The 26,517-nt window shown below is 45.7% G+C and overlaps 1 protein-coding gene across 1 annotated transcript in view; it reads left to right on the top strand.

Annotated features, from left to right (window-relative positions):
* Positions 1 to 26,517, top strand: part of CSMD2 (CUB and Sushi multiple domains 2) — a 230,066-nt gene that overhangs the window by 57,937 nt on the left and 145,612 nt on the right. The window contains exon 6 of the mRNA XM_042834042.1: positions 1,685 to 1,892. Within this exon, the coding sequence (XP_042689976.1) occupies positions 1,685 to 1,892 (208 nt within the window). The remainder of the gene's footprint in view (positions 1 to 1,684; positions 1,893 to 26,517) is intronic.

The raw sequence follows: 26,517 nt of genomic DNA, 5'->3' as shown, positions 1-26,517 counted from the left end.
CCACCATCCCGAGCTGCCTGTGGGATTCTCTGCTCTGTCTTTGGGTGTACAAATATTCCCACCTGTGTTCAGTTTCAGTGTTGAAGGTATTTTTTTTTTTTTTAAAGTTGGTAATAAAAGGAAGTGTTTATGCTGTAAAGCCCCGAGCTCCTTGACTAAAGCATCAGAGATGCTGCTCTGTAACACATGTAAGGTTAACGGGCTTTTCTGAGCTGCACGCCAAACAAACTCCAGGCTGATGCTGTAGGTGGGGAAGCCACGAGTTGCTCTGATGCAAGTCACACTAATGCTTGGCTTCCTTTATCTTCATGCCTGTGTTTTCCTTAGATCTCCCTCCTTTAATTGCTCTAATAGCTCCTGTTGATGGAATTCAGGTTGCAAAACTGAAAGATCCTGCAGCAGAGGGATCATTACGCAGCCAGGAGATGTCACAGCTTGATTTGTGAATAAACTGTTTTAGCACTGATTTGGTAACTACCCATTACCTTAAAAAAACAGAAACCAAAACATGTGAGGCAGGGCAGCGAGATTCTCCAATCCCTTCTGTTAAATTCAGATTCACTAAATACAGTGCTAGTACTCCTGGGTGCTGATGTTGTGGTCCTTGGGGTGCTTGTCTTGCTGATGGAGGTGCTGGCATCGCTGTGAGTTGGGTTGAAAGCTCCTTAAAGCCACCAACCTGCTGCTGCCAGCCTTTGAATTTTGGTGGCTCTCCTCCTGCTTTGCTGGCTGCACGGATGGGAGGAAAGCTGTGGAAAACGCCTCCTAGGAGCCCAATTAGAATGAAGGGATGGAACAAAAACTGAGGCAGTAACGTGAGGACTGAGCATCTTGCCAGCCACACACATCGGGCTGCAGCAACCTCCCCATGGAGCAGCAGCAGCTCTGTCCTTGGGGTGGTTAAAACTAGACTGAACAAATTACGGTAAGCATGCAATGAGGAATAAGCTGGCACTTGCAGGGAGGCAGACTGGCTGCCCTAATAGGATTTTGCATCTCTCAACAACTTTCTCCTAGTACTGTGTGGTAAAAAAGCCCCCTGTGCTTCTCCCAAAAGCCACTTAACAAAGACGTGTCTGAACTTTCAATGCAAAGATTTTCTTATCAATCTGTATTTGATGACGTGGGTTAGGGCCAGAATTTTATCAGTCGAATGGAAAACACTTTGCTTTTTAAGAAAGCTTTTGATCAATCGAGATATCTGTCCTGCTGCAAGCTTGAATGCTGCCCTTGCCCTTGAAAAATGCTGTGCACAGGTGCTGGTGTGCAAATCAGGTGGTGTGTGGTTCCTTCTGCTCCTCCAGAGCCCAGGGAGCTTTGCTCAGGAAGGCTCAGAGCTTTGAAGAGTTGCTTCTGATCTGATGGTAGGCTTTATATGCTGCTGCTTGTTTGATTTTTGCCATCAAATTTAACCATTGATTCATATCAATCAGCATTGCTTCTTAAAACAACAAACCAGCCACCACAAAAATAACAAAGAAAAGAAAAAAAAGCAGAAAGGGAGAGGATGTTAATCAGTAAGTTTTCTCTTATTCTGAATATGGCATACAAATAATATCCAACCCAACCATCCAAAGGCCTTATCTTACTACAGAAGAATTCAAAGGTTTGCTTTTGGACTTTTTTCTGACTCACTGCTCGTGCGTTTCAGCACAACATCATAACTTGCCTTCTCTGTTTGCAGCTGATGATGCTTGCGGAGGGACGCTGAGGGGACAGAGTGGAATTATCTCAAGCCCACACTTTCCTCTGGAGTATGGCAATAATGCAGACTGCACGTGGACTATTCTCGCTGAACCCGGAGACACCATTGCTCTGGTGTTCATGGATTTTCAGCTGGAAGATGGATATGACGTGTTAGAAGTTGCTGGAACAGAGGGATCCTCGCTCTGGTAGGTTTCTGGTCTTGTTTAATTATTGTCCTTACTGTCGTATACGAGCTGCTAAATTTTCATGGGTGTTCATAGTGCTGGGATGGGGTGGTTCCCAGTGATCCCCAGATTTGATTGCTGCCTTCTGATGGATCTCTTGTGGATGCCTTTATTTACTTGGTGAACCTCGTGGTGACCGGTTTAAACCTCCGCTGTAGGACGTCACTGCAGCAATCAAACCTAAGAAACCCAACTCAAACATTGCCACGCTCAGAGCAACATTTCTACTTGATTGTTTTCTGATTATTGCTAAATATGCTGCTGACGAGTTGACTTTACTGCTAATGAACCTCTGGCAAATGTTTCTGCAGATCAGTTTGTTCTTCAGCCACGCGGCTGTGCGTGGAATTTCAATGGCTCTTGCATACCATTAAGTTTGCTTGAGAAATGCTTTCAGAAGCACTGCTTTTATGTATAATAAATGCTGCATGGATTCTTTTCCTCTCGTACACAAGAGCTGCCCAGATGAAGTTGAGGGCTCACGAAGGGGATTTGGCAATATTGCTTCCATTATGCTCAGCCAGGGGCTTCAGCCTGTGGTCGAGTCCCAAACCATGAGCAAAGGAGAGGGGGGGTCAGCTTAGACCTGACATCCTTGGATGGGAAAAGCAAAGTGTTTTAGGTGCTGTCTGGGGTTATCCATGGGAAGTTAAATTACCATCATTTGTGAGGATTCTCTCACTGCCACAAATAATGTTTATTTAAGTAATCTATACTTGCCTGATAGTGTGGATCTGAATGTTCTGGATGTATGAATGTGAGGGAACCATTTACCATCCACCAGTTGCTTACTGTTCCTGAGACCCTGTTGAAAATTTGATGTTTTCATGGGGAAAAACAAAACAAAACTGTTTTTATTAGCATGCATAAATATTTCAGGGCCCCATTACATCTTAGCCATTATGTACTGCAGGGAGGATCAGTCATCTGTAGTATGTGGTAAAGATGAATGTAAACTAGTTAAGAAACATTATTCAGCCTGGAGGTGTTGCCAGTGCAGCCTCCTGTCTTGTCATATCAGAAACGAAACAATGCCTGTCAGTGGGAGCCTGCTGGAAATAATTAATAAACTACCCCTAAATACTCCATGGTAGAAATTCAGAAATGGCAAATGAGTCTTTGGGAATTAAACCCTTGAAGTTTCAGTGGTAGGCACACGGGGAGGGCAGAAGACTGAACAGGACCACATACACCAAATGCACCTTGGGGCTTTGGGGCTCATCCTGCATTCCTGCAGCACCGTGAGATGGGATCATAGGATCATTAAGGCTCAAATCACCTGAGATCCAACCATCAGCCCCAATAGCTGATGCACACCAGTCAATTCAAAGGAGCCTCGTTTGCCATTCTCAAAGTCAACTTTTCAGTCCCAGAAGCAGAATTGCAGCGTGTCTTATTTTAAATTTCATTTTTCAAAGCTGGCCTTCACAACTCAGAGCCTGATAATTAAATTCAGATGACTCATTTTTCCCCATTTTTTTAAAATAATTTTTGCCCATAGGAGGAATAAATAGAGCTCATATCTCCTCTTTAAACATGTTGATATGATTCAGCTTGAAAATAGAGCTAAAAGCCTTTTTTCCCCCCTCTATGAAGACCTAGTTTTAATTATTGGTAATACTGCAGATAGACTTACAGCCAGATAACCAATTCTATTGAAGAACCTCGCAGCCGAATATTTCATTTCTTCAGCATTATAAATAGTTTTAATCCAGCCCTGAGATGTACACAAACAAAATTGTATTTCATATAGCTCACATCCATTTTTGAGCTGTATATAATGGCAGCATTTCCAAGGGAGCTCACTCAGCACATGGAGCTGGCTTTGGCTCCCACTGGAATGGGAACGAAGGCAAAATGTGTATGAAATGGCTTTTGAAATCTGTATTTAAATGTCAGTTACCTCTTGATCAGGACCTGGAAATAGATTGCCTTATTTGACTGGTGTGGTTTAGTTTCGTTTTGTTCTGTTAAACAATTTGTAGTGCTTTTAATTAGAAATTCTACAAAGGCTTCAGAGCTGCCTTTGGTGGGAAATCTTACTGTAAATGGCTGCACCCCAACTCCCCTTCTGTGCTGTGATGGTGGGACGTGGAGCTCTCCCAGCTGGAGCAAGCATTGGGACAGCAGTTGGTGGGAAGGTGGCAGCTTGGCTTTGCTCAGAGGTGCACCCAGCAGCTGCATCTGCAGTACAAGTTGTTGGGAGCACACAGGGGGTCTTGTGTGAGGCATCTTGGCTCACCTTTCTTGCTCGGAAGCCAGCATGCATCACGTTCTGCACAAGGATCCCCACTGTTGGTTAAGATGTGCATATGCAGAGGGTCTCACTTGGTGGAGAAATTCACCATGGTGAGGGAATTGGATTTGAATGTCAAAATCTGCCTGCCAGAGCTGATAAGTCATGTTTTCCACTGCCTGCCCTTATCTACAGCTTCAAAGTGAAGGAGCAGAGACACCTCTGCAGCTGCTCTGCTGCTTCCAAAGATCTTTGTTCCGGGGCTTCTTCGTGGACTTGTTTTGTAGCTGCTTTCATGTGTTTCCAGGTTGTGATAGAGAATGTACGCGCTTTGTTTTCAGATGTCATCTGCTTCACAAAATACATTTTAAATGATCTTTGCCTTCTGGGTTTTCCTCCCTCAGTTCTCAGCAGCTGTGCCTCTCTTACAAGAGCACAAACCCATCCACGTGTTCCCCCGTCTCCAGTTTTTGTCCTGTGCTTTGAGGGGAAGTCGCAGCTGATACGGGTTTTGTTTGGTGCTGAATTTGCTCTCATTTGAACTGATTGTGGATGTCTGGTGGCAGTGTATCACACACTGGGATCAAACTATGGCTCCGTTTAATTTGTGTTGTGTGTTAATTCATTGAAGCTGGGGAAGAATCGCATTTCCCACGGTTTCCATAAGCTCAGGCTGTGGAGAAGTCGGTTGTTTTCACACTGATAGCTCTCAGGTCAAACCCATCTGCCCAACCTGATCTTTCCACTTCTCTCTAGAAATATTTCAATGCATGAAATACATAGTGAAGAAATTCTTGGGAGTCATCTTCAGGATAGGTTGGTTTGGTGAGGGTGTCCCTCAGCAAGATAGAGATCACCAGTAATAACATCAACCATCAATAACAGATCACCATCAATAACAGAGCTGTGAAACACTGCAGAAACCATGCTAAAGATCCCAGAACAGCAGAGCTGCAGCCGTGGAGGTGGAAGAACTATTCAAGTTTAAGTATTACGAAGTGTGTTCTTAGAGCTAGTCCATTGAATTTGTCAAGACGTATATTATTGATATGTCAAGATATAAATATATAGAACTTGACAAATTCAATGGAGTACAAAAATATATATAAGTATGTTTTTTTGCTGTAGCCACACAGCTGTAATGTGATAGCTGCAGCGGAGCCCCAGAGGCCTTTGGCCCCTTGAATAACAACCTTTCGCCTGGAACAGAGAAAATTGACTTCTGTTCCCTTTGGTTGCTTACTGCAGACCCGAGCTGCCTTAAAAAATAGATAAGGATACCATGGCAGGGATCGATAGTGGATGAAAAGCAGGGAGCAGGCAGGCTGTGCCAGCCCAGCGTGGGATGGAGCATCCAGAGCTGGGGCTGAGCGGGTGGAAATTGGCCATAGGAGCAACACGAGAGTCGTGTGGGTTTTCTTCCACTCTGGCATCTGTTTGTGCTTCACATCCAATGTTTCCCTCTGGGAAATGGTGCTGTTGACAGATCTTGGCACCGCCGCGTCTCGCGCTGCTCGCTGTAAGCCTGGGAATACTGGTTATTAAACTTGATACTTAATGGCTCTGATACTTTGTGTGCTGAGATCTAATCCGTCTTTGAGAGCCCGGATGGAAGATGGAAATAATGTGTTTGGGGTTCATGTGGCAACTGTGTTTTGCTTCATCCCTTTGGTGACATTTTGTTTTGTCATTGTGGGTCACGATCTCTTTAGCTCACACCGAGTTTGTTTTTGACAGGCTTGGCTGCCGTACAACATTGGGTGTTTGGATTCTTCCTCTCAGGGACTTTTTTGTAGCTGGATTTATGGCAGGGAGCAGGAAGGTGCCAGGACATCAGTAAATATCAGAGCATTAGTAATAGGCAAAACGCTGTCAGCAGCAAACGTCTGATGGCCACAATTTTCCAAGTCTTGGGAGAACTGGAGCCATTGTGGTTCACCACCAATGTGTGATTGTTATGTTTTGTTTTGTTTTTTAAAGGTAATTGCTGCATGTACAAATTGAAAAAGGCAAATCGCCATCCCTGCCTCTGCCTCTGGTGTAATCAATGCAAACAAGCTCACTGCCACGTAAAGCAGTTGAAGCTGTGTTCATCAGACTGTATTTCCAATCTCTGCTCAGCTCAGTGCTGAAGGGAAGCCCAGCCTGGGCTCTGATGCCTGGTGCTGAGTGCTGTGTGCCTGCAGGCACAGCTGTGCTGGAGCCGAGTGCTCCATCAGTGTGCCTTGGGATGAAGGCTGGGTGTGATGCTGCAGCCCGTGGATCTGCCCATCTCCCCCTGCTTTCCTTTTTCCCTTTTGTCTTCGTTTTGCGCTTTCCAAATTAATTTTTGTAATTGTCCTTTAAAAGATGGAGCGGTTCAAATGAGCTTTTAGTCAGAATTACCTGCATTAAAGATCTCTTTAAAAGAAAGGCATAAAAGTAATTAATTGCTTCAATTATAATAACGTGGCTTGGCTTGTGGTTTTCTGTTAGAAAAACCTAGGTTTTGATAAGTCAGCTCTTCTTGAAAGGGAAAACCTACAAGTGCTTCAGGCTGGAAGCTGGCACCAAGGAGCTCTGAAATGAGGCCATTGGCACGGTGCTGTAGAAGCAGATACGAATGGCATCGGTCCCACAGCCGTGCCCCAAATGCCCATCTGGGATGGGGTTGCTTGGAATGGGTCTTGCCCAATCCTGGATGCTGTGCTTGCTTCAAACCAACACCGTTCTGTTTGTGAGCGTCTGCATCGTCACGTTTTCCTCTCTAATAGGATCAGTTTTAAACATGGGAATGGTTAAGCAGGAGGATCTGTGTGTTCCTACCTGGGATCTGCCCACCCTGACCCCTCTGCTCCCCTGGGAGCAAAAAACAACCTTCAGAAATAGGAAGATGTCAGCCAAATATTAGAGGTCGCTATCGATGTCATTGATATTTTTTTCCTTAGACCTTTTAAGGAGCCATGGACTTCTAGCACGAAATTCATGTAACAGGATTTTTGTGCAGAGAATAAAATACTCATTAAACTTTGCAACCCTGGAATATGTACAAAACAGAGCTTGCAATTACACTTCATTTTAAGCAAGTTAACAGAAGTTTTGTTAATGTTTAACATCTTTATGGGTGTCATTCTTCATAAATTTTAACTAATTAAGTCCAAAGGGACAAAATAATATATTCTGAATGTGCCGTGATGCCAGTGCTCACTTTGCTTTTGGCACTTTTCCTTTTTGTGCAAGATCTGATTTTAATAAGTTGCCAAAAAAAAAAAAAAAAGTAACTATTTCACTTCATATGCCAAATTATTTGGAAGGCCTTGGTGTTTGCTTACCTCCCTGCATTTGGGGTGTTTGCTGCTAAGGAGATCTGGAACTCTTTATTTTCCTAGGGCAGCCAGCCTGCAGCTTGAGGTTACCATCAGTGGTTCATAAGGCTGGATGTGGCTCTGAGCAGCCTGGTTTGGTGACCCTGCACGTAGCAGGGGGCTTGAAACTAAATGATCATTGTGGTCCTTTTCAACCCAGGCCATTCTGTGATTCAAGGCTCTGCCAGTAAACTCACATTGAGCTGAAGCTGAATGCAGCTGAGTGTGAACGTGCCACGACCATGCTGAGCCCCTGCTGCTGTAAGCAACGGAAGGCTGGGGATGGGTCATTAATGCTGCTTTACTGATTGCAAGAGTAGCAAGTTCATCCAAACTATGGATAATTCTGGTTGTTTCCTTGCCAGTTTGGCTTCTGTGTAGCTACAGTGGCTGCACCATGATGGGAAGGCAGTGCTGCTGACCAACGTGCTCCATCCATTTGCAGGGTCGTTGGCTGTGGCCGTGCTCTGGGTGAGCTGAACTCCTGCAAAGCAGATGGGAGATGCTCATCTCCTCACAAAAACTGACTCTTCACTTCTGCTTTCAGTGAATGCTGTTATGGTCTGTTTAATTTCAGGCTGATGCTTCCATTACAGGGTTTTTATCTGATCAGACAGTTGGAAATTGGGAATGATGGGTGAGCGGGGAGCAATCGGCTCTGATGCGGTGTGTGTCAGTCGGATGCTGCGAGCAGAGCTGCAGATGGGTCTGCATGGGGAAGAGAAGAGAAACCCACAGCAGCAAAGCGCGCAGAAGGCAGCTTTAAAAGAGTAACATTTAAAAAAGTCCCACCTGGCTTTGACATTCTGGCAATGCTTTCAAGTTCTCAACAGGTTCTGTAGTTGGAAGCCTTCAGGCTATGCTGGGGTCATCCATGCAGATTGCTTCAAAGGGAGGTTTTACCTCTGCAGCTCTCATTCTGCTGCATGGGCAACTTCAGCAGTGCCACAAACCCCTGGATCTGAAGCCCTCAGGACCACTCACTGCCTCGGTCGGCAGCAGGAGGCTCACCCAGGGACCTCAGCAAACCTGGGTGCTGGGGCTGTGCTGAGCCCTCAGTGCGATGGGATGCAAACTGGCATGTGAGTCAGGAAGGATTAATGTTGGGTTTCTCTTTGCTGTGCTTGCTGCAGGGTCGTGTTTCATTCAGTATTGGCGAGCTCCTCATTGATTGCTAAAGGAATGAGGTGGTCTTAAGACATGTTACCTCTTCAAAATGTAAGCCTTGCTACAACAGAGTGGGTTGTGTGTTCTTTTCATGCACAGAGGATCATTAAGGTTAGAAAAGACCACTAGGATCACCAAGTCCAGCCCACCCCGTCATGTCCACTGACCACGTCCCTCAGTGCCACATCTCCACAGTTCTGAATACCCCCAGGAATGGTGACCCACCACTCTCTGGCAGCTGTGCCACCACATCACCACTCTGTCTGAGAAGACATTCTTCCTGATGTCCAACCTGAACCTCCCCTGACACAACTTAAGGCTGTTACCTCCTGTCCTGTCATGTAATAGCATGGTAATGGTATTTACCATGCATGCACCCAGAAAAAGAGTTAACATCCTCAGCTGTAAGATGTGGCCAGTAGGGCAGATCATGGAAACAAAGCAGTGGGCAGTGATGGGCAGCTAGGAGAGGGCAGCCAGCGTTTAGTTTCCAGCTGTCATTGAGTGATCTCACCCACATCCAGGAGCTCCACGTGCAGGTTCCCATTTGATTATTTATTTAAATTTCTGTGCCTGCCTTGCGTTGTCATCCGCTCTTCTTGGAAGCATAGAAGGCATTTTGCAATATGTGATGGAAAATGTACTTGGGCTTGGAAAATGTCAGGGTGGTGATTTATGGAGTATATTTAACATTCCCTTAACCAGCAGTTGTGGTCTCCTGAATAGTAGTCTGATGAAAGTTTTATTTTTCCACTGGAAGAGGAATTAGTATTTTAAGCATGTTGCTCGTATTCTATTTTATTTTATGCATTACCCCCAAGAGAACTGCAAGCCTCGCCTATCTGTCTGCCTGATTGAACATACCTGTCATGCCTTCATGTGAGGTTGGAAAGAGCGCGAGCGGATATTTATTTTATCCATCTAAATGATAAATTCTGGGAAAAACAAAATTGGGTCTGTCAAACTGCCGCTCTAATTGCACTTCTAATAACTTAGCACCTGGCTTTTGTTGGTAGCCGTTATCAAATAAAAGAAACAGATGGGTTTGCAGTTCAGTGGGAGTGGTGTGCTGCTGAAGACGTGTTCATTATCTTCACTCCAATTTGAGTGAAGATGCCTCTCACCAAGGAGTGCAAGGTCAACAGGCATTATCTGCACTAAATGCGTTACCTTGTTGGACAGAGAGGGGAATAGAGGAGCACTTAATTAAGCCATATTAGCTATAGCATCCTCGAAGCAGGGCTGCACCGCGCTGGGTGTTGCAGGGGGCACGCAGAGGACGAGTTTGTTACTGCAGCGATTTGTGATGTAAATCAGAGCTAACAAGGGTGGCAGGATGCGCTGCCTCTCAGATCTGTGCAGATGGAGAAGTGATCTGTAATGCTCAATCTGTGCTTTGTTGCAAGATGGACTTAAAAGAAGCAAGCTGTTGCTCTCTTCACCACAGATAATGCTGGTAGCGTCTGAGTAACTTGGTGCCTTTTTGTCACATTAAAATCAAGCTGTGAATAAAAGCAAGTTATTGATTCTTTAAAACAGAGAGATTCTTTACCAGCCAGTTAATGAGCAAAGAACACTTCCAGGTTCTGATTTCTCTGAGTGTTTAAGTTGTAAGATCTCAATTAACTCACAACGGGGCTCTTCCTACAAGGCTGTGCAGTGTATTAGTCTGGAAGTCACAACAAATGCATCACTGCAACTGCCAGAAGAACTGCAGTGCCGGGCTGGAGGTTGCACCCAGTGCAGCTGTGACCTCTGTGAGCATCACTCCTCGTGTCTGTGTTACACACAGCAGGCAGCAATGCAGAGGCGTTACTGCAGGGAGCATCTCTTCAATAAATCTGCTATTCGGAAATATTCCAGTGCTTCCCCTACTGTTGCTGTAATAGGAGAGCTTTTGGACTACGCCTTTTTCACATATGGAAAGAAATTGCTACAGTGAGGAGAGCGGAGGCTGAATGAAGGAGACAGGATGAAGTGCTGTTGTTCCCGTTTAACAAGTGAGAGAGGCAATAATCTGCAGCACTATGCTTCTCCTGATGTCAGTAGCAGCATGAGAGCAGCACCTGGGTCACTTTACTGATGGCAGGGACGTGCTTCTCTGCTCAGACACTTTTTTTCCTTTCTTTTTCTTTTCTGAAAGGTGGGGAGATATGTGAAAGTTGAGCTTATGTGTGCTTATGCAGGCTCTGAAGCCTGACCCAGGTGCATGATGTGATCCAACATGGACAGCTGTGGTGACAGATGTGTGTTTGTGCCCCCAGTCAGAGCACAGCAAAGTGGATTTCTGAAGGCTTTGGATAAAGATGGAATACTTCTTGCTGTGCTTTTCTACGCTGAATCTCTGCCCCTTAGAAGCCCCTGTGTCAGGATGGGAGGCAGAGCAAACTCTGTCTCTGCCAGCTCTCCTGATGAATCCATTTCACTGGCTTGGAGGCAATGTAGTCCAGCTAATCTTCTCCTGCAGAATTTACAAGGTATTTTTTACTCATCTTTCCCTTAGCAGTGACAACACAGGCTGCATTAAGCTCTATAAAAATGATATTACTAGATCCATTATAATGTCATTATCATTAGTTTTGAGTACATGAAAAGTATGTGAAACAGCTTTCATGCAGTGGCTTGCTGTGAGCCCGTATCGTTCTGATACCAAAAAACCCAGAGGCTTCAGTTGAAGGTTTTGTTGTGTGCTTTTGCTATGCTCTGCAAAGCAGAGGGAATGGGAACCTACCCCAGACCTCCAAGATAAGTTTCCCTTCTAATAGCCATAGTAATCATTACCCCCTTTATCCATCAGTTATCCACAGGCTCTTCAAACATCATAGTAGCTTCCTTGCTGCGACTGTAAGGCGTCTCCAAACACGTTATTTGTCTCCGGTAGCGCTCAGCTCTAACATCTATTTCCATCTATGGTCAGTGTGACAGTAGTGTGAAAATGGACACTGATGGAAAAATGCTGCCACCCTCACGTGCACTGCTCTCCCACTGCAGGCAGCTGGAATTGCCTTGCACGCTCTGAGCTGGCAGGCAGAGGTGTCCTTCAGCTGCTCGGGTGGCATTGCAGCCGATAGAAGGAGCCGTCGTGGGAGTTCAGCAGAGTGTGTGTTTGCAAAGAAGTGTATGTTTTGAGGCAGCACTGCAGGTATTTGGAGACATTACTCACCAGCAGGTTGTGATGTGCTAAATTGAGTGGAACCTGCGCGCCAACTTCCCAGATCGTGGTTTTACCTGAGTGCCTCTTGTTTAAGAAGTGTCCAAGTGGAGGAATGGAAGACAAAGATTTCTCGTAAAGTATAATTGGATGGATGATATCTTGGGCCTTTTTGATGTATCTTTTTTAACCACTTCATATTTGTGATGTGCCAAAAATAGCTGCACAGTCTGGTGTGGCCATCGCTAGTGCAGCTGGGAATAGATTTTAATTGATGGATCCTGTCAAGCTGTTAGCAGCCGTGCAGTCATGAGATCCATTAAAGTGATATTTCTTGTCCCTGCTATCATGTCGCAGCGCAGCATTATTTTTTACTTAGTATGTCAGTCTTTGCACTGATAGCTCGCTGGAGTTGTGTCCTGGGTTTTGAGTTTCTCAGCAGTGAGAGCTGCTGACCTCTGACTTCAGCTCCAGGAGCTGTAGCAGATGGTGCTGATGCCCTAAGAAAACCTGCAGTATGGAATAAGGAAGCAAGGACATCTTTGGAGCCTCGTTGGCTTTGTGACTTTTTGAGGTAAAGTGCTTCCCTTGTGCACCAGGAGGGAGAGGGAACAGCACTGACTGCAGAACTTTGATGCTTTGTGCTGAGGCTTGCTCCAGCTTGGGACATGTGGAAGTATTTTGGGGTGCTCCACTTCCATGGACTGCCTCATTTTCATTGTGTGTGTGTGCAGTGTGTTAGGTGGGGAAACTGGCATTGAAAGAGCTGAGAGGAGAGTGGCTAAGCCCCATCAAATTCTAGCTTAGAATGAAATTTTAACTCAGCAGCTTCACACACAAGACAGCAGTTAAGAAGGAATGCTTTCCCTGCTCCCCTTTCCTGCTGTTTTTTCTCTTCCAAAAAAGAAAAGAAAGAAATATGTAGTCAGGGAGAAGAGGGACAGGGAGGCTGTGCTTGTGGACAAGACAGGCTGGCGGAATGCTGGAGCTGAGACAGCAAGCAAAGACTTCGGATGCTGGAAAGCAATTGACCTCCTTTCCGAAGTGCAGCTTTTGCAAAGATGCCATTACAAGCCAGATAACCAGCAAGCATTGCTTGGGCAAGAGGTTATCTTGCATTAGCTGCTAAATAGGATGGGCTGTCAGCCTTTGTGTAGTGGATGTGGTCTTTGGAGGGAGTTTAGGCATCTCTTTGGTTGAGCCAAAGGAAAGAACACGGAACAGAGTTGCTTAAAGAAGAGAGAAGGCAGAGGAGACTCATTGCTATTTTCACTGTGGATAAGCAGGAAACATCAATCTCTAAGCTGCACAAACCCTCCCTTTGCCATCACTATGGAGCCAGCTATATTAACTCTGAATTATTGCCCTGTCCAAAAAAGCTGTGGTTATCTAGAGTTTGCAGTTATTTTTACTGAGGCTTATGATGAACAACACTGGAAGTTCGCAAGGAGCTGCAGCCGCAGGAGCAATGAGGTGGAATTGCAGCAGGTCGTGGCCTTATCAGCAACGTGGGCCATTGCAGACTTTACTTCCAAATTTCTGCTCATTTTTTCCTGCAGAAAGCTCCTTTCCTGGCTGTTCCTGTCTCCTGCCCCAACCTATGCTCTTCTCTTTTTATTTTTGCCCCCTCAGCCTTGCAGCCTGCTGCTTGTACATCTCTTTGACCCCTTCTGGCTGACTGTGCCATAATTCCCCTAACCTGATGGAAGTTTTTGCTGCCGTCCAGTGTGGATTCAGTCTCTGAAGGCAGGGACGATGCTCTTCCATGAATAGGAAGAAGGCAGGAAGTGGCCTTTTTCTCTGCGTTGGTCTCACTCCCTGTAGAGAATCTGGCGCATTCTCTACATTTCCATACTCCATTTCACGCTTCCTCACCCTGCCTTCAACCTTCTTTTGCTGCTCCCCAGGCATGGTTCTCCATCTCTCAGAGCTCACCATGCCAGCAGCAGGCTTCACGCTGTTCGTGCTCTTCTTCTTGGTGATGGAGAAGTAGAACACCAGGCGGCGGGGCGGCCGGGCCATGGCTCCGCTCACTGCCCCAGCATGGCGGCAGGCCTTGTGCCATTGTGACTCACGGGGCCCTGTCTGCTTCCTGCAGCCCTATTGGCTGTGGGTTGTGATGACGTCATGGTGGAGGTGACGTCATGGTGGCAGCAAAATGATGCAGAGCTTGCTGCCTGGCATTGCAGACCCAGCGATGTGCGCCCTACCCAAGGAGACAAGTGGATACCTCTCATTTTTCGTCATGATAAAATGGGAAGCTGCTGCTCGCTGCTGGGAGGTGGCAGCTCATAATGTGAGGACAGTTTAGTAGCAGCCCTAAAAATAATTGTATGTGACAGCTGTTTCTTGGTTCCTGTCAGGATAACTACTATAATTTAAACCCGCAGCTCTTGGGCTACATGTCTAATTTATTTGGGTGGACTTTTCATTAATTTGAAAGGTTCTGAGGGCGTAAAAGCCTTCATTAATTACATTTCAGTAAATGAAAATGTAACAAGGTTCTGCAGGTTTGTGTGGGAAAGTAAGAAATTTCCCATTTTGTTTACTTGTTTTCAAAAGGTTACATCGGTTGTTCCTGGGGATCTGGAAGCTTTCCTGCACCTCTCAGAGTTCTTATGTCTAAGAACAGGCCTACAAACAAAGCACATTGAAATGTTGACCGTTCATTGTAGGTGTGGGATGGCTTACTGAAGCTCCTGGTGGTGTTAAACATTCATACGGAGCAGGCTGTGTGAGTATTAAATTATGGAGCAGATGCTGCTTCTGTGGATCATGTCCTTCTGAAAGGCAGCGAATGGGGAGCAGGGAGCATCCCTGTCTCACTGATGACTTTTTTTGTTGCATGATTCTCTTGCAGCAAATAGGGCTTTTTGTAATAGCTGTGTTGCTTAATGATGTCAGAGCAAGGGTCGGATGACTTAATGGTGATGTAATTATGCCAGGCTTGGGGTCAGGTGATGTCATGGGTTACGTAGAAGCTTGTGGTAAACCCCCGGTTCCAGTTCAGATGTTATTACAATCAAGCCCAGGCAGAATACTTGACTATGGGGGTGCTTTAGTGCTTCCCTGTTCCTTTTTGTGTTTATTCTCCCTTGTTTGCAGGTGACCCCACACAAGTAAATAAAACTGGGACCTGTTTGCAGTGCCATAGGTCTCGCTCCTTTCATGTCAGAGCTTTGTTGCTTACTGTGAGCAGACTGATTTGCATTCCATTTATCTATCTGCTTTCCCTTCTGTTGTTTCCTTTGGTCTCAAAAGAGAATCCGCATTTGTGATTATTCTGGGGCAATGAAATAATTCTATTACAGCATTTAGAGGTCTCTTCAGCAGGTGCTTTATTATCTCAATAATTCAGCCTGAGAGACTTTCCAGATTCCCCAATTCCCAGAGTTCAGGAGCTACAAATAAAACTCTTTTGCTCCTTCCCTGATTTGGTTTATTTAGCCTCATTTATCTGTGTTCTTTCCAGATCTTCCCCAGGAATTTCATTTAAATGTGCAATTGACGATATTCAGTAAAATTGACTTCAGGAGTGCATTGTGTTAAAATGCACATGAGACAGCATGAGTCCCACTTGGTTTGGGTCATTTATAAAATTTGCTTTGAATTGAGGCCATTAATCTGCACTCAGTAGAATGTTTGCTCATGTCCCTGAATTACCTCCATAATTCATCACAATAGGCCAGCTGTGGTCACATAAATCCTGGGTTCAGAATGTTGGAATGAACGTGGGTCAGAGCTGGAGTGGGGGTCCATCCCATGGCAGAGCACTGCAGCAGGGCTCAGTGTGGAGGTGATGCCATGTCTTTCCTGCCCTACACTGCCCCTGTGCTGAGGAGAACACTTTGTGCTCTGGAGAGGCTGCAGCGAGGAATGGCTGCAAGGATGCTGCTCCCCTTCCACCACTGCCGTACACGAGCCAGGAACATCACAATAAAGCAGAAAAAGAGCTATCTGATATGAGTTTATAGGGAGCTATAACTTGAAAATGACTCTCCCTGATAACATGGTGAGGTACATTGCAAGCTCATTGCTTGCTGTGTGTTTTGCAAAGGGAGATTCAAGCACAGAATGGATGAGATATTCCGTGCCGTAAGACGCTTCCAGTTTTATTTTCATTGGACAGTGTTTCCTGAAAAGCTCTGCCCTATCTCTCATAGCAACCTGACTTCTTCCTGCAGGATGAGTCTCCTTCTGGGCTCTGGGATGTGGCAGCTTCCTCATGGCTGTGCTCCCAGCAGTCTGTCTTTGCCATCCTCTGTGCTGCACGGGTTGGGGGTCACAGCCTGAGGGGAGGGGGGCACAAATGGGGCACCAAGCCTGGGGGGAAGCAAGCACCTTGAAAGGCTTAATTGGAGCACTCTGAAAACAAAAGGTAATTTCATCCTGGGTAAAATGTTGGAGTTGCCTTTGCACTTTGTTCTTGTGGATCACCCCCTGGTGCTTTGGCTGTGTCTTAGCAGTGGTTGGCTGGTCAGCAGTTGAGATGCAAGGCAGAATTCCTTTGGGGATCACTAAAGTTAGGAATACTGTTTCTGCTAGCTTAAAATTCCCACCTACTTTGCAAGAATATGCTTTAAGCCTTCAAATAATACTATATTCCTTACCTTCGTAGTCCAATTGTCATGCTTGTATTGACATGTTCTGTGTTCTGTTAGTCCAATCTGCTCATCAAAAAGGAATATTTCAGCTTTACTTTGCTCAGTTTTAGTATTTGCATTCAGCTCATGAATCCAGCCGGCATCCAAAATGAGTTCCTTGTAAAACCACTTTGTGCCTTGCTCCAAGCTGCTTCTCCCTTTGGCTGCGCTGCTTCAGCCCGTAATCACCAGCACCTCCAAGGCAGGAACATTGCTGTCCTTATCTCCTTGTGCTGACATTTCCCAATGAATTTATGGAAAATGTAGGAAACGAACCCTTCATGTCAGTGCTGAATATTCAACGTGTTGTCCCTTTGTAGAGTGATGGATTTCAGATCAGCCAGTGGGCTGCGAACGGTTGGGGTAGAGATGTTTGTTTTATGTACACATAAAGGCATCCTGGAATTGTCAGTAGTTTTTCATCCACTTCCCTGACTGAATCCAAGCAAGTCCTCTGACTATTCAAAATACCTGCTTGGTGGTGTTATCTAGGCAGTGCAGTAGTTAGAAATGAATCCGAGGCTGCAGACACCTAATTATGAAGAAGAGACATTGCCATCAGTCCTGCCAGAAGAAAATCTGTGTTGTGGACCTGTTCAGATTCCCAGCGAGAAGCAGAATCTATAAAGCTTGTATGTAATACATAATAATGTTCCTTTAGTATTTGACATTTCATTAAAAAATGAAGGCAGCAGTGACAAAACCCTCAGTGGCTTTGGCCACCGAAGTGTCTCACTCATGCAAGACCTTACCTCTGTGCTGTCAGTTAATGAGTGTTGAACCCTTGGCTTCCCACCTGTGGCCACAGCACATCAGAGCTCCTTGCTGGGAGCTCCTCCCTCATCAGCACCCATCTTTTCACCATCTCTTAGCTGTCAGTTTGACAGAACAGATTTTTTTTATTTACTTATTTATTTTTTTTTACTATTTCTTTAAAAAAGTGAAGTGGAAGCAGCCCCTTGACAGAAGCTGTGAAGGCACAAAAAAAAAAAAAAAAAGACAACCCAGAAAAGATGAGAAAAATGTCACCGCTCATAATGATGTTAATTATAAGGTAAATGAATGTTGACGTTTGCGAGTTTGCTAGAAAAGATCAGACATGGTGAGGCGTGGAGGATCTGTGTGAGTGTGATGTGGAGAGAGGCGAAGTTGTGTAATGTCTGAACGCTTGCATTTATAGCAGAGCAGGAGAAAGTAAAAGGTTCAGCGCTGCCGTCTTTGTCACTTCTTGTAATTATACAGTGTGAATCTAAAGATACTTTTAAAAGCCTCCTCTCCTGCAGCCTTTCTTCGTCTGATTTGTGATTGCAGAAAAAGGACTCAACGTGGTGAATATCTTAAAAGCCACCGGGTTAATAGAAGTACTGCATTCCCTTTCACAATCTGGTGTTTTGGTGAATGTTTTGCATTTGCAAGAGGTGCAGGTAGTCTGAGTTGCATAAAGCGAAGGTCAAGGGTTTGATTTTAATCAGAATAGCTCTCTCTTTAGCTGAGGTGTACACATGGGTCCTTTTAGCAAAACCATAGAATCGTAGAACGGCCTGGGTTGCACAGGAGCTCAGTGCTCATCCAGTTCCAACCCCCTGCTGTGTGCAGGGTCTCCAACCAGCAGCCCAGGCTGCCCAGAGCCACATCCATCCTGGCCTTGAATGTCTGCAGGGATGGGGCATCCACAGCCTCCTTGGGCAACCTGTTCCAGTGCATCACCGCCATGTCCTTCACCTGAGCCCAGTTTACTCCCTTTCCATACCTGTAGCTGTGTGCTTCTGACTTTTCCCCCTCTTTCTTCTTTCCCTGTTGTTATCCTGACTCTGCAGTGTGAGGTCACTGGGAGCACAGTGGTCCCTCATGCTCCGAATGGTTTTCCAGATGCTGACGAACCGTGCCAGAAATTCAGCTGCATGTCATAAAGTATTTATTTTCTCTATAATTCACACCATGTTGGCTTTTTATTTCTGGTCCTTTTTAATATGAGTAGTTACTCATGTTTTCCACTTTAATGCAATTATACCATACTTTGCCTTTTCTCTCTTGCAGGTAGCTGACAAGCTCATTCAGCCATTACGTGGTATTAAATGAAGTAATTGCAATATTAAGTTTTTTATGATATGGAAGAAAGAAATACTATTGAAGAGTAACTGCATGAGGTTGCCTAGAGAATGAATGGGCTCTGGGCTGAAAGCTTGGTTATGAACACGTGCCTGGCATGTGCCTGGGATGCAGGGCTCTGCTTCTGACCTCTGGCATCCCTGCTCTGATGGGGTGGGTGCCCGACCAGAGTTATGCATCACTGCTGGAGCTCAGCTCCCTGTAACACATGGTTTTGGTCAGTACCCAGATTAAATGCCATGGTAACTCCTGGGGAGCTACCATATTACTCTGCTGCATTCTGTGTTGCCCAGGACATCACCTTACCAGGTTCTCAAGGTTGTTTTTGTGACCATCCCAGTCCTTCTGTCCATAACAGAGCTGCTGTGAGGCGATGCTCTGCAATGTGGGGCTGATGGTTGGGTGGGCCCTGGGCACAGCTCTGCTCCAGCCGTGTCACCCCATTCTGTGTGTGACCTGGAGCACAGCACAAAGTGCAGCTCTCATGTGTTATATGTGGGGAAAAATAAAGGGCTGACTGCAGAGCCATCTTGTAAGGGAGCAGGTGGACATGGCAGAACTGACAAGGAATTACTCCATATGCTGGATGTAAATGCTGCTGAGCTCTGTGAATCCTCACATAAGATGCTGTTGGGTGAGATAACAAAGTTTCAAGGAGGACTGATCTCAGGAATGTTTCCTGATAGCAGTTGTGTTTGGATTTCATGTGCTGCCTGTTTCTGCTTGATAATGAGCTCGCCTCCCTCTCGTGCCCACTGTGGTTTGGGGTTTGTGTTTTGGTGATGTTTGTCAACAGAACAAACTGTGTCAGGCCATCAGCAGATCTTTGCTCCGTGCACCCAGTCACTGCCACCCGTGCCTTCTTCTGCTAGCAGAGCCCTCTCAGGGAGCAAAGCAAGGGTGGCCATAAAAACCCATTCCCAATGGGATGGTTGGAGATTTAACAGCAGTACAGCAGCTATAAAATGGGTCAGCTGCACCCGGATGGAGTTTCCTTGGTGAGGTGTGATGTGTTAAGGTGTTGAACAAACCCCTTCCTTTGTGTGCACACATCTTTCACCAACCTGAAGCCCTGAGGCCTCCGAACATTTGGCTGAGCAAAGTATTTTGTAATGGCACAGTGCTTTTCACAAGACAGCACAGCTGTACCATATATTCTATACATTACATGGCTTCTGAAATGCATTGCTTGTGCAATCCGTTTTTGTGACCTTGGCTCGTTCCTGTCCTCCTTCACTCGTTGTTTGGGGCCATAACAGGTTGTGCCACCACAGTTACATGGCCCATAGCCACGAGGTCTGTCCTGAGGGACTGTCTGGATTATAACAGGAGTTGTTTGCGTTGTGGAGATTTTAATGATAATTTTGCAATGTTTTCTTAAACGCGGCCAATTTAACATTTCAGATGGCTTTTGCAGACATCAAATTAAAAGGGCTGAGATTGTTTTTCGGTGCTATGGTTTGCATGATAAAAGGATACCACCAGCTTAGTGGCAGGTGTTTCTCAAAGTCCATCAAGACCTTTTGTCTTCAAAACCTGCTCATGCCTTTGATTACTGTGGTGTGATTAATGTTACAGCAGTAATATCTAGACCCTGCATCCTCTTGTTGAAGATGATACCACGACGTCTTTGGAAAGAATATAGTAAGGATGAGACGTTTGTTCTTCCTTCAGGTGCACACTGCATGTGAAGGCTGAGCACAAAGGCCCCAGAGAGCAGAGAAGCGATGAGCAGTGGGATCCTTAACAGAGGGTCTCTAAGGACAAAGCAGCTCCTTGGCCTTTCAGCCCTTTCTTTCTAAGGTCACACAAGGGCTGCAGTGCATCAGGCACTGAGACCTGGGCTCCTGAAGGAGGAGGCAGCGAGCAGCACCAATAACCTGATTAACCTGGTTAATTGTGTTGCTGGCTGAAGAGATGGAAGAACAGTTGGCACGTAGAAGTTAAATGATGTTAGGCTTTCACAAACAGAATGAGAAGCTCCCGCTCAGCTATGGGATGTGCAGCACTGTGAGACAGACACAGGAGTCCTTTCACTGTGGAGAATGCACTGCCTGGTCCTCACAAACAGTGATTTATTTATTGGGATCAAAAGCATGGAGTTCTCTCAACAGCAAACTGTTTTGTTACACTAGCCCCTTGAAAATGGATTTTTTAAATAATTCACCAAAAAGGACAGGAAGAGGCTTGTTTTATGCTCTTCTGCTGCAATTATTGCTTGCTAAGTAAATATACATCATCTCACAAGCACCTCTTCAGAATCTGCCCTGTGCCAGGAAGAGCTGAAGCCATTAACGTTGACTTGGGATGGAAAGCTTTGGGGTGAGCACAGGGGGGAAAGAAGCCTTATTTTTTCCATAGCTTTGCTGGCTGGGTGCTGCTGAAGATGCTTCCTTGTCTCTGCTGCCAGATTACAATAAGGCTCAAGCATCAGCTTATCAGTGAATGCAATATCAAACCTTCCGGAGTGATTTAAGCAGGTAACTCTTCTTCTTTCTAAAGAGGCAACGAGGACAATGAAGTACTCAGTGCAAAAATGAGAATCTGGCTTAACAATTCATTGCTGTAACTGCTATACTGCTCCTCTCACAGGGCTTTGATATCCTGGCAAAATAAGTATTTATTGCTGTGCAGGTCTCATGTTAAATAGCGGAGTGTAAAATGACAATGTCAAACCAAGTTAAGAATCTGCTTCATTATGAGAGATTTCCCTGCAATAATCCTATATATTATACTTTTGTAGTCACTGCAGAAATTACCATGGGGACCACTCTGTACAAACAACCGCTTCTTCAACATCATCATTACCAAATCTTCGCTCCCTCATAAAAGCTCCTCCCGGTGATCCCACAGATAATTTCTTTGGTTGCTGTTTATTTATTAGCCGTGCCTGAGCACTGCGGCTGTTCTCCCAGCCCTGATCAGTCCTGCACCTGGAACGAATTTGGGGCAGAAATGTTGTGTGTGTTTTATCTCGGATACGGGAGGTAGCTGAGGACAGAGAGGTCGGTGTGTGTGTATGGGGCTGTTCAGGAGAAGCTCTTATCCCGGACACATCGTGACTTCTCTAAGTAGATTGCACATGAAGAAAGAGCAGCAGCTGGGGCCTTGGGGACCCGAGCTGTGCTGGGTTGTGTCACCTTGTCACCAAAGGCCATTCTTGAATGACCTGTAAAACCCTGAGATCTCCTGACGCGCCATCAGTGGAAGATGAGTGCTCCCAGGTTGGTTTTCTGGGAACGGTGCCTAGCTTTTATTTAACTTCTGCCCTATCCCAAAGGCGTTGATCACAAGATAGGAGCATCAGGAATTAATAAGGTAAACATGTTGGCTGCTGGAAGCAATCCCTGTCTGTCTCTGTTTCTCCTCCATTCTGCTTCTCTTTGACCCAATGTTTGACTTCGTGCTGGGTTTCCTTGATGTTTATAGCTCTCACTCAAGGCTTTAATAATATTTGATCTCTCTTTTAAAAAAGTTTTAGTGTAAAGGATGTGTATTTTAGCTTTATGAATCTTTAGGGAAGCCTCTACAAGAACTTCAAGAAGCCATTCCATCCCATTCCATGTTGTGATTTATAAGGCAGTGGAAACATTCAAGGGAAAAATGTATTGTGCAGTGCTTTGGAGGAGGCTGAGGATGTTCTTCCACACCTTCTGGTCTTGGTGTGTGCAACACAAATACCCAGTGTCATCAGCTGAAGCTGATGGGAGTACCCCTGGGATTCTTTATTCGGTGGAATTGTATCTCAGGTCTAGATGTTGTTGCAAAAGAGATCCTGGGGTTGGACTTCCAGCAGGATTCCCTGCTTTGGCATTGGGTCTCCAGCTGCTGGCATGTGGAGCTGGCTGGTGATGCTCAGTGCTGGGAACTGCTGAGAGCACTGCCATGGCTCAGCAGCTTCTTGATGCTCTCTGTGTAGAGATACATGAAGGTTTAAGGAATGTAGAGCAGTGCTGAGGCTGGAATTTAGGGACAAAGTGGCTTCTGTGGATTTGGCTTGAAGCCACTTTGCAGCTTTTCTTCAGTTTTGGGCTTCATGCTAAATTAATATCTAGAGTAAATAAGCAGATGGTTCCACTAAGCCCTTTTTAACAGAAATTCTAGTCTCACTGTCACTGTGCTGCAGTTGGAAGTTCCCTAGTAAACAATCTTGACCGTGATAGCTCAGAACTCTTCTGTCTGCTGAGGGATTCTGAAGTGTCCCCTCTGTGTGCATACCCAGGGGTACAGCTGTGCTGGTCCCTGCTCCTTTTGGGAGATGCTTTTTAGGACAGCAGCACGTTTTCATGGCTGTAGGAGCAGAACCCACTACAACCAATCTATTGGCTGTCCCTTGGCTGGGAGGGCACTGCCATCATTCTGAGGTCACGTGCACTTGAAAATGGTCAAAATAGCACAGGAATGAATGCAAACTTCAGCTGCCTCTGGCTCAGCAGGAGGCAGCAGGATGTGGGGCTGCCCTCAGCCTGGAGCAAGGTACCACTCATCACTTGGTGTGGGCTGGAGCTGCTGGACCAGCCCTGTATCTCCCTGGGCTGCACGGCCCATCAGCTCCCCACTGCTTTACAGGGCCATGGCAGCACCGTGCCTGTGAAGATGGATTTTCTGCATGTGGTGTGTTTGTGTCATTATTTATTATCAGCACTGAGTTGCAGTGCTATATAGAAAACTCCAGTCACATTCAGATCCTGCAGTGCTAAATGCTCTCTGCCTCAGAGAACTTGCAATTTGTGATGACTGTCTTCATCCCGAGGCTGCTTTGCATTTTGTCGTAATTCCTACAGCCATGACTGCTGTAATTCTCACGTTTTCACTGAGCTGTCAGCTCTCTGAGCTCCAGATTGCAAATTGTGTTTTCTGCAAGTTTCTGTGACTGTTGTGTTGTAGAGGAGCCTCTGTAGAAACCACAGAACCTGAAACCAGATGGCAGCTCCAGTCTAGGCCAGGCATGGAGGGGCTCCGGCTCTGACTCTGCTTGTAACTGAAGCTTAGCATCTTCCATTTTTAACGTGGCTTTGGAAGGCAGCATCAGCTCGGCGAGCTCTGGGAATTTAGAAATGCAGGTGCCTCGACCTGGTAGAGCAGCAGCTCCCAGATGGAGCAACCTTGGCTGGAAATGGGCGGGCTGAGATGTGAGCTTCATTTGGTTTCTTGGGCTCAGCCACCAGAATTCTGTGGGCTCACTGTTGTGCCAACACAGCCCGTGGCTTTCCAGCCTCATCTGTCAATGCAGAGTCCACACTGAATGGAACTTAAGAGCACTGTTAGCCTGACAGAGACATGAGAGTATCTGTGCACGCAGTGATGGAAATGGCTGCTATTTATCAAGTAATAAACATAGTGTCTCTTGCTATCAACACATCTAACTCTGCCTGCACGGAGAAAAACAATCTCTGTAACACTGATAATAAGGCAGAAAGGGTTTATAGGAAATTGTAATAAAGCTGTAGCAGATTTCTTTGGGGGATTTGCAGCGCGGCATTAGTAAGCTTCGATTGCATTAGCTGTTCTGCTGTTGTGTTGAATTAGTGTTTGTTGTCTCCTGAATAGAATAAATATAATCACGTTTGTTACCTATCTGGTGGTGTGACGGCAGCCCAGCGCCGTTTCTGTGCAGGATGGTGGGAGGTGCTCCGCGGAACAGTGCAGCTCCAGCAGCAGCTCCTGCTCAGTGCCGTGTCCTTGCAGTCCTGCTCTGAGCCAAAAAGCCACGCTCTGGTTCTGCATTTGGCTTCCATTCTCTCAAATCAGTTTATGGCTGCACTAAGGGCCCTTTGCTTTGGGGGAATGGGCTCCCAAAGGTCCCCACGTTCCCCACGTTCTCCCTGTTGGCTGTAACGTGGCTTTAGCTGCAGTATGGTGAGCACTGAGACTTCATGCTCGTGGCCAGATGGAGCACCTTGCAGTTACCTTTATGCACCACCTGCATTTTGCTCCTTGCTGCCGTAAGTGGCATGTCAAATTGTGCCTTCAACTGGAAGTGAATTTTATCCCAAAAATGCACATCTCCATTTGATTAATGCCTTGAAAACTGTGTACCTGCAAGATAAGCCACGTGCCTGTGTGTATCTAACGCCTACTTACATATGCATGTGTGTGTATATATGTATGCAGTACTGCCTATGTAAATGTAAGAACCCAATTAGGAGCAGTAGGTGGGTGTGTGGGTAAGCACTGCTCAGCTTAATAAGAATTCCCTAGAGACCATCGTGTCTGTTGGATTGCTCCATCGTGACAGTCTCAGCAGTGCTTACAGACTGAATTCTTTCGTGAAGTGCCCATCATTAATCCAGAATAAAGATCCAAGAGAATTCAGACTAATGAGTCTGCAATAATTCTGAAACATTTCGTAGGTTGAGGAAAACAGCAGAGAAATGAGGCTGTCGTGTCCTGAGCATGGTGTGAATTTGCTTGGCTCTGTTGTCTGCAGTGGAGCCACGTCACCTTGGATCAGCCAGGGCTTTGGTTTCTGCTCTTTTAAGGATGAGCTGGGGAAATGTCACTTAAAAAATGAGGAATTAAGGACTTTGGTGTAAAGGCTCCTGCAAAAAACGTATCGATTTGTTTTTAGCCAGCAAATTTATCTGGGAGCAGGCAGTAATAAAAGTCAATGCCGATGACTGAAGTTTTGCTGCTGCACGGAAATGCTTTCATCTTTTGATGGAATGCAAAAAAAAAAAAAGAGAAAAAAAAAGAAAAAGAAAAACAAAAAAGAGGGAGAAAAGAGGAAAGGAGTGATGAATTCATTGGGTTGCAGTCCCAGGAGCAGTGTGGGCAGGCAGCACGGCTGCTGGAAGGCAGTGGGAGCAGTGCAGTGCTCTTGGAGCCAGAGCTGAATCCTGGTGTGGAAGATGAGTGCAGCTCCACTGGGAGGAGGCAGTGGCAGAGCATCTGAGGTCAGACTGCACGACCTGGTCATGGGGAGAGGAGTTCAGCACAGAGCTGCATCCAGGGACTGAGAATCAGAGGTGAGCTCCTCATCAGCAGAGTGCTGTCATTGAGATGCAGCTGTGTTCCTTCCATCCCCGGCAGCATTTAGTGAGGAACAATAACTTAATCTAATTATTCATTTTCCATATAAAAGTCCATTGTGCTGGGATGTCTCTCGTCACCAAAAAATGAGGTGTAGAGGTGCTTAAGTGTACTTTGTTTAAGAGACCTGACATGCTAAATAAGATGCTCTAAATTGATGGTACTTAATTCAGCTCTCATGATAATTTGAGCAGAGGCTTGGATGCAAAGTTAGAAGTACGGGTGAAGGGAATAATGGCACACAGCTCCAGCAGTGTCCCCTGGTTGTACTGAAAGGAAAAATGGCTCTCCAGCCATACTGCTGCTCCTTCCAGGCACCTGTACATGGGTTCATGCAGATCAGGGATCCTCAGTCCCCTGGCAGACCCTAAGGAGCTTTAAAATAAGGGCTGTAGAAGTTTTTATTCTAAAGATACAGGGTTGTTGGCAGTGCAACGCTTTGAGTGTCACAGTAGCCCTCGTGCCTTCAAGTTGACATTAAATTCATTACCTCCCACTGCTGCACTTGACATAATGGGGCTTCAAGGGGAGTTCTTAACTCCGGTTGTGACCTTTGGCTCCGTGCTCTCCTACAGTAAATCTGTGTGACATCCACGCCATGAGTTACCCATCATCTTTGGGTTCTTAAGGGAAACACTGTGGTCAAACTCAATGCTCATCAGCTTGCAGGGTGGTTAAGATTGGATCTTCTGCCTGCAAATATCTCCTTCCTCCATTCTAGAGCTTCTGCCTCGCTTTCTGATGTTTTATTGATTTTTCTTTTTCTTGCTTTTTCTCTCCATGTGGAACAAAATTAAAGCAGGAATTGGGATTGTAAATAGATAATGGTGCCTGAATGCAGATTAATCATTGCCAGCCATGTACAATAATACTAATTGCACCAAGGGAGGAATGGTTGAATGAG

This window comes from Centrocercus urophasianus, unplaced genomic scaffold (assembly GCF_019232065.1).
Source record: "Centrocercus urophasianus isolate 14NV4802_14NV808 unplaced genomic scaffold, USGS_Curo_1.0 seq_43, whole genome shotgun sequence".
Taxonomy (NCBI): domain Eukaryota; kingdom Metazoa; phylum Chordata; class Aves; order Galliformes; family Phasianidae; genus Centrocercus; species Centrocercus urophasianus.
This window is presented reverse-complemented; position numbering and strand designations above follow the sequence as displayed.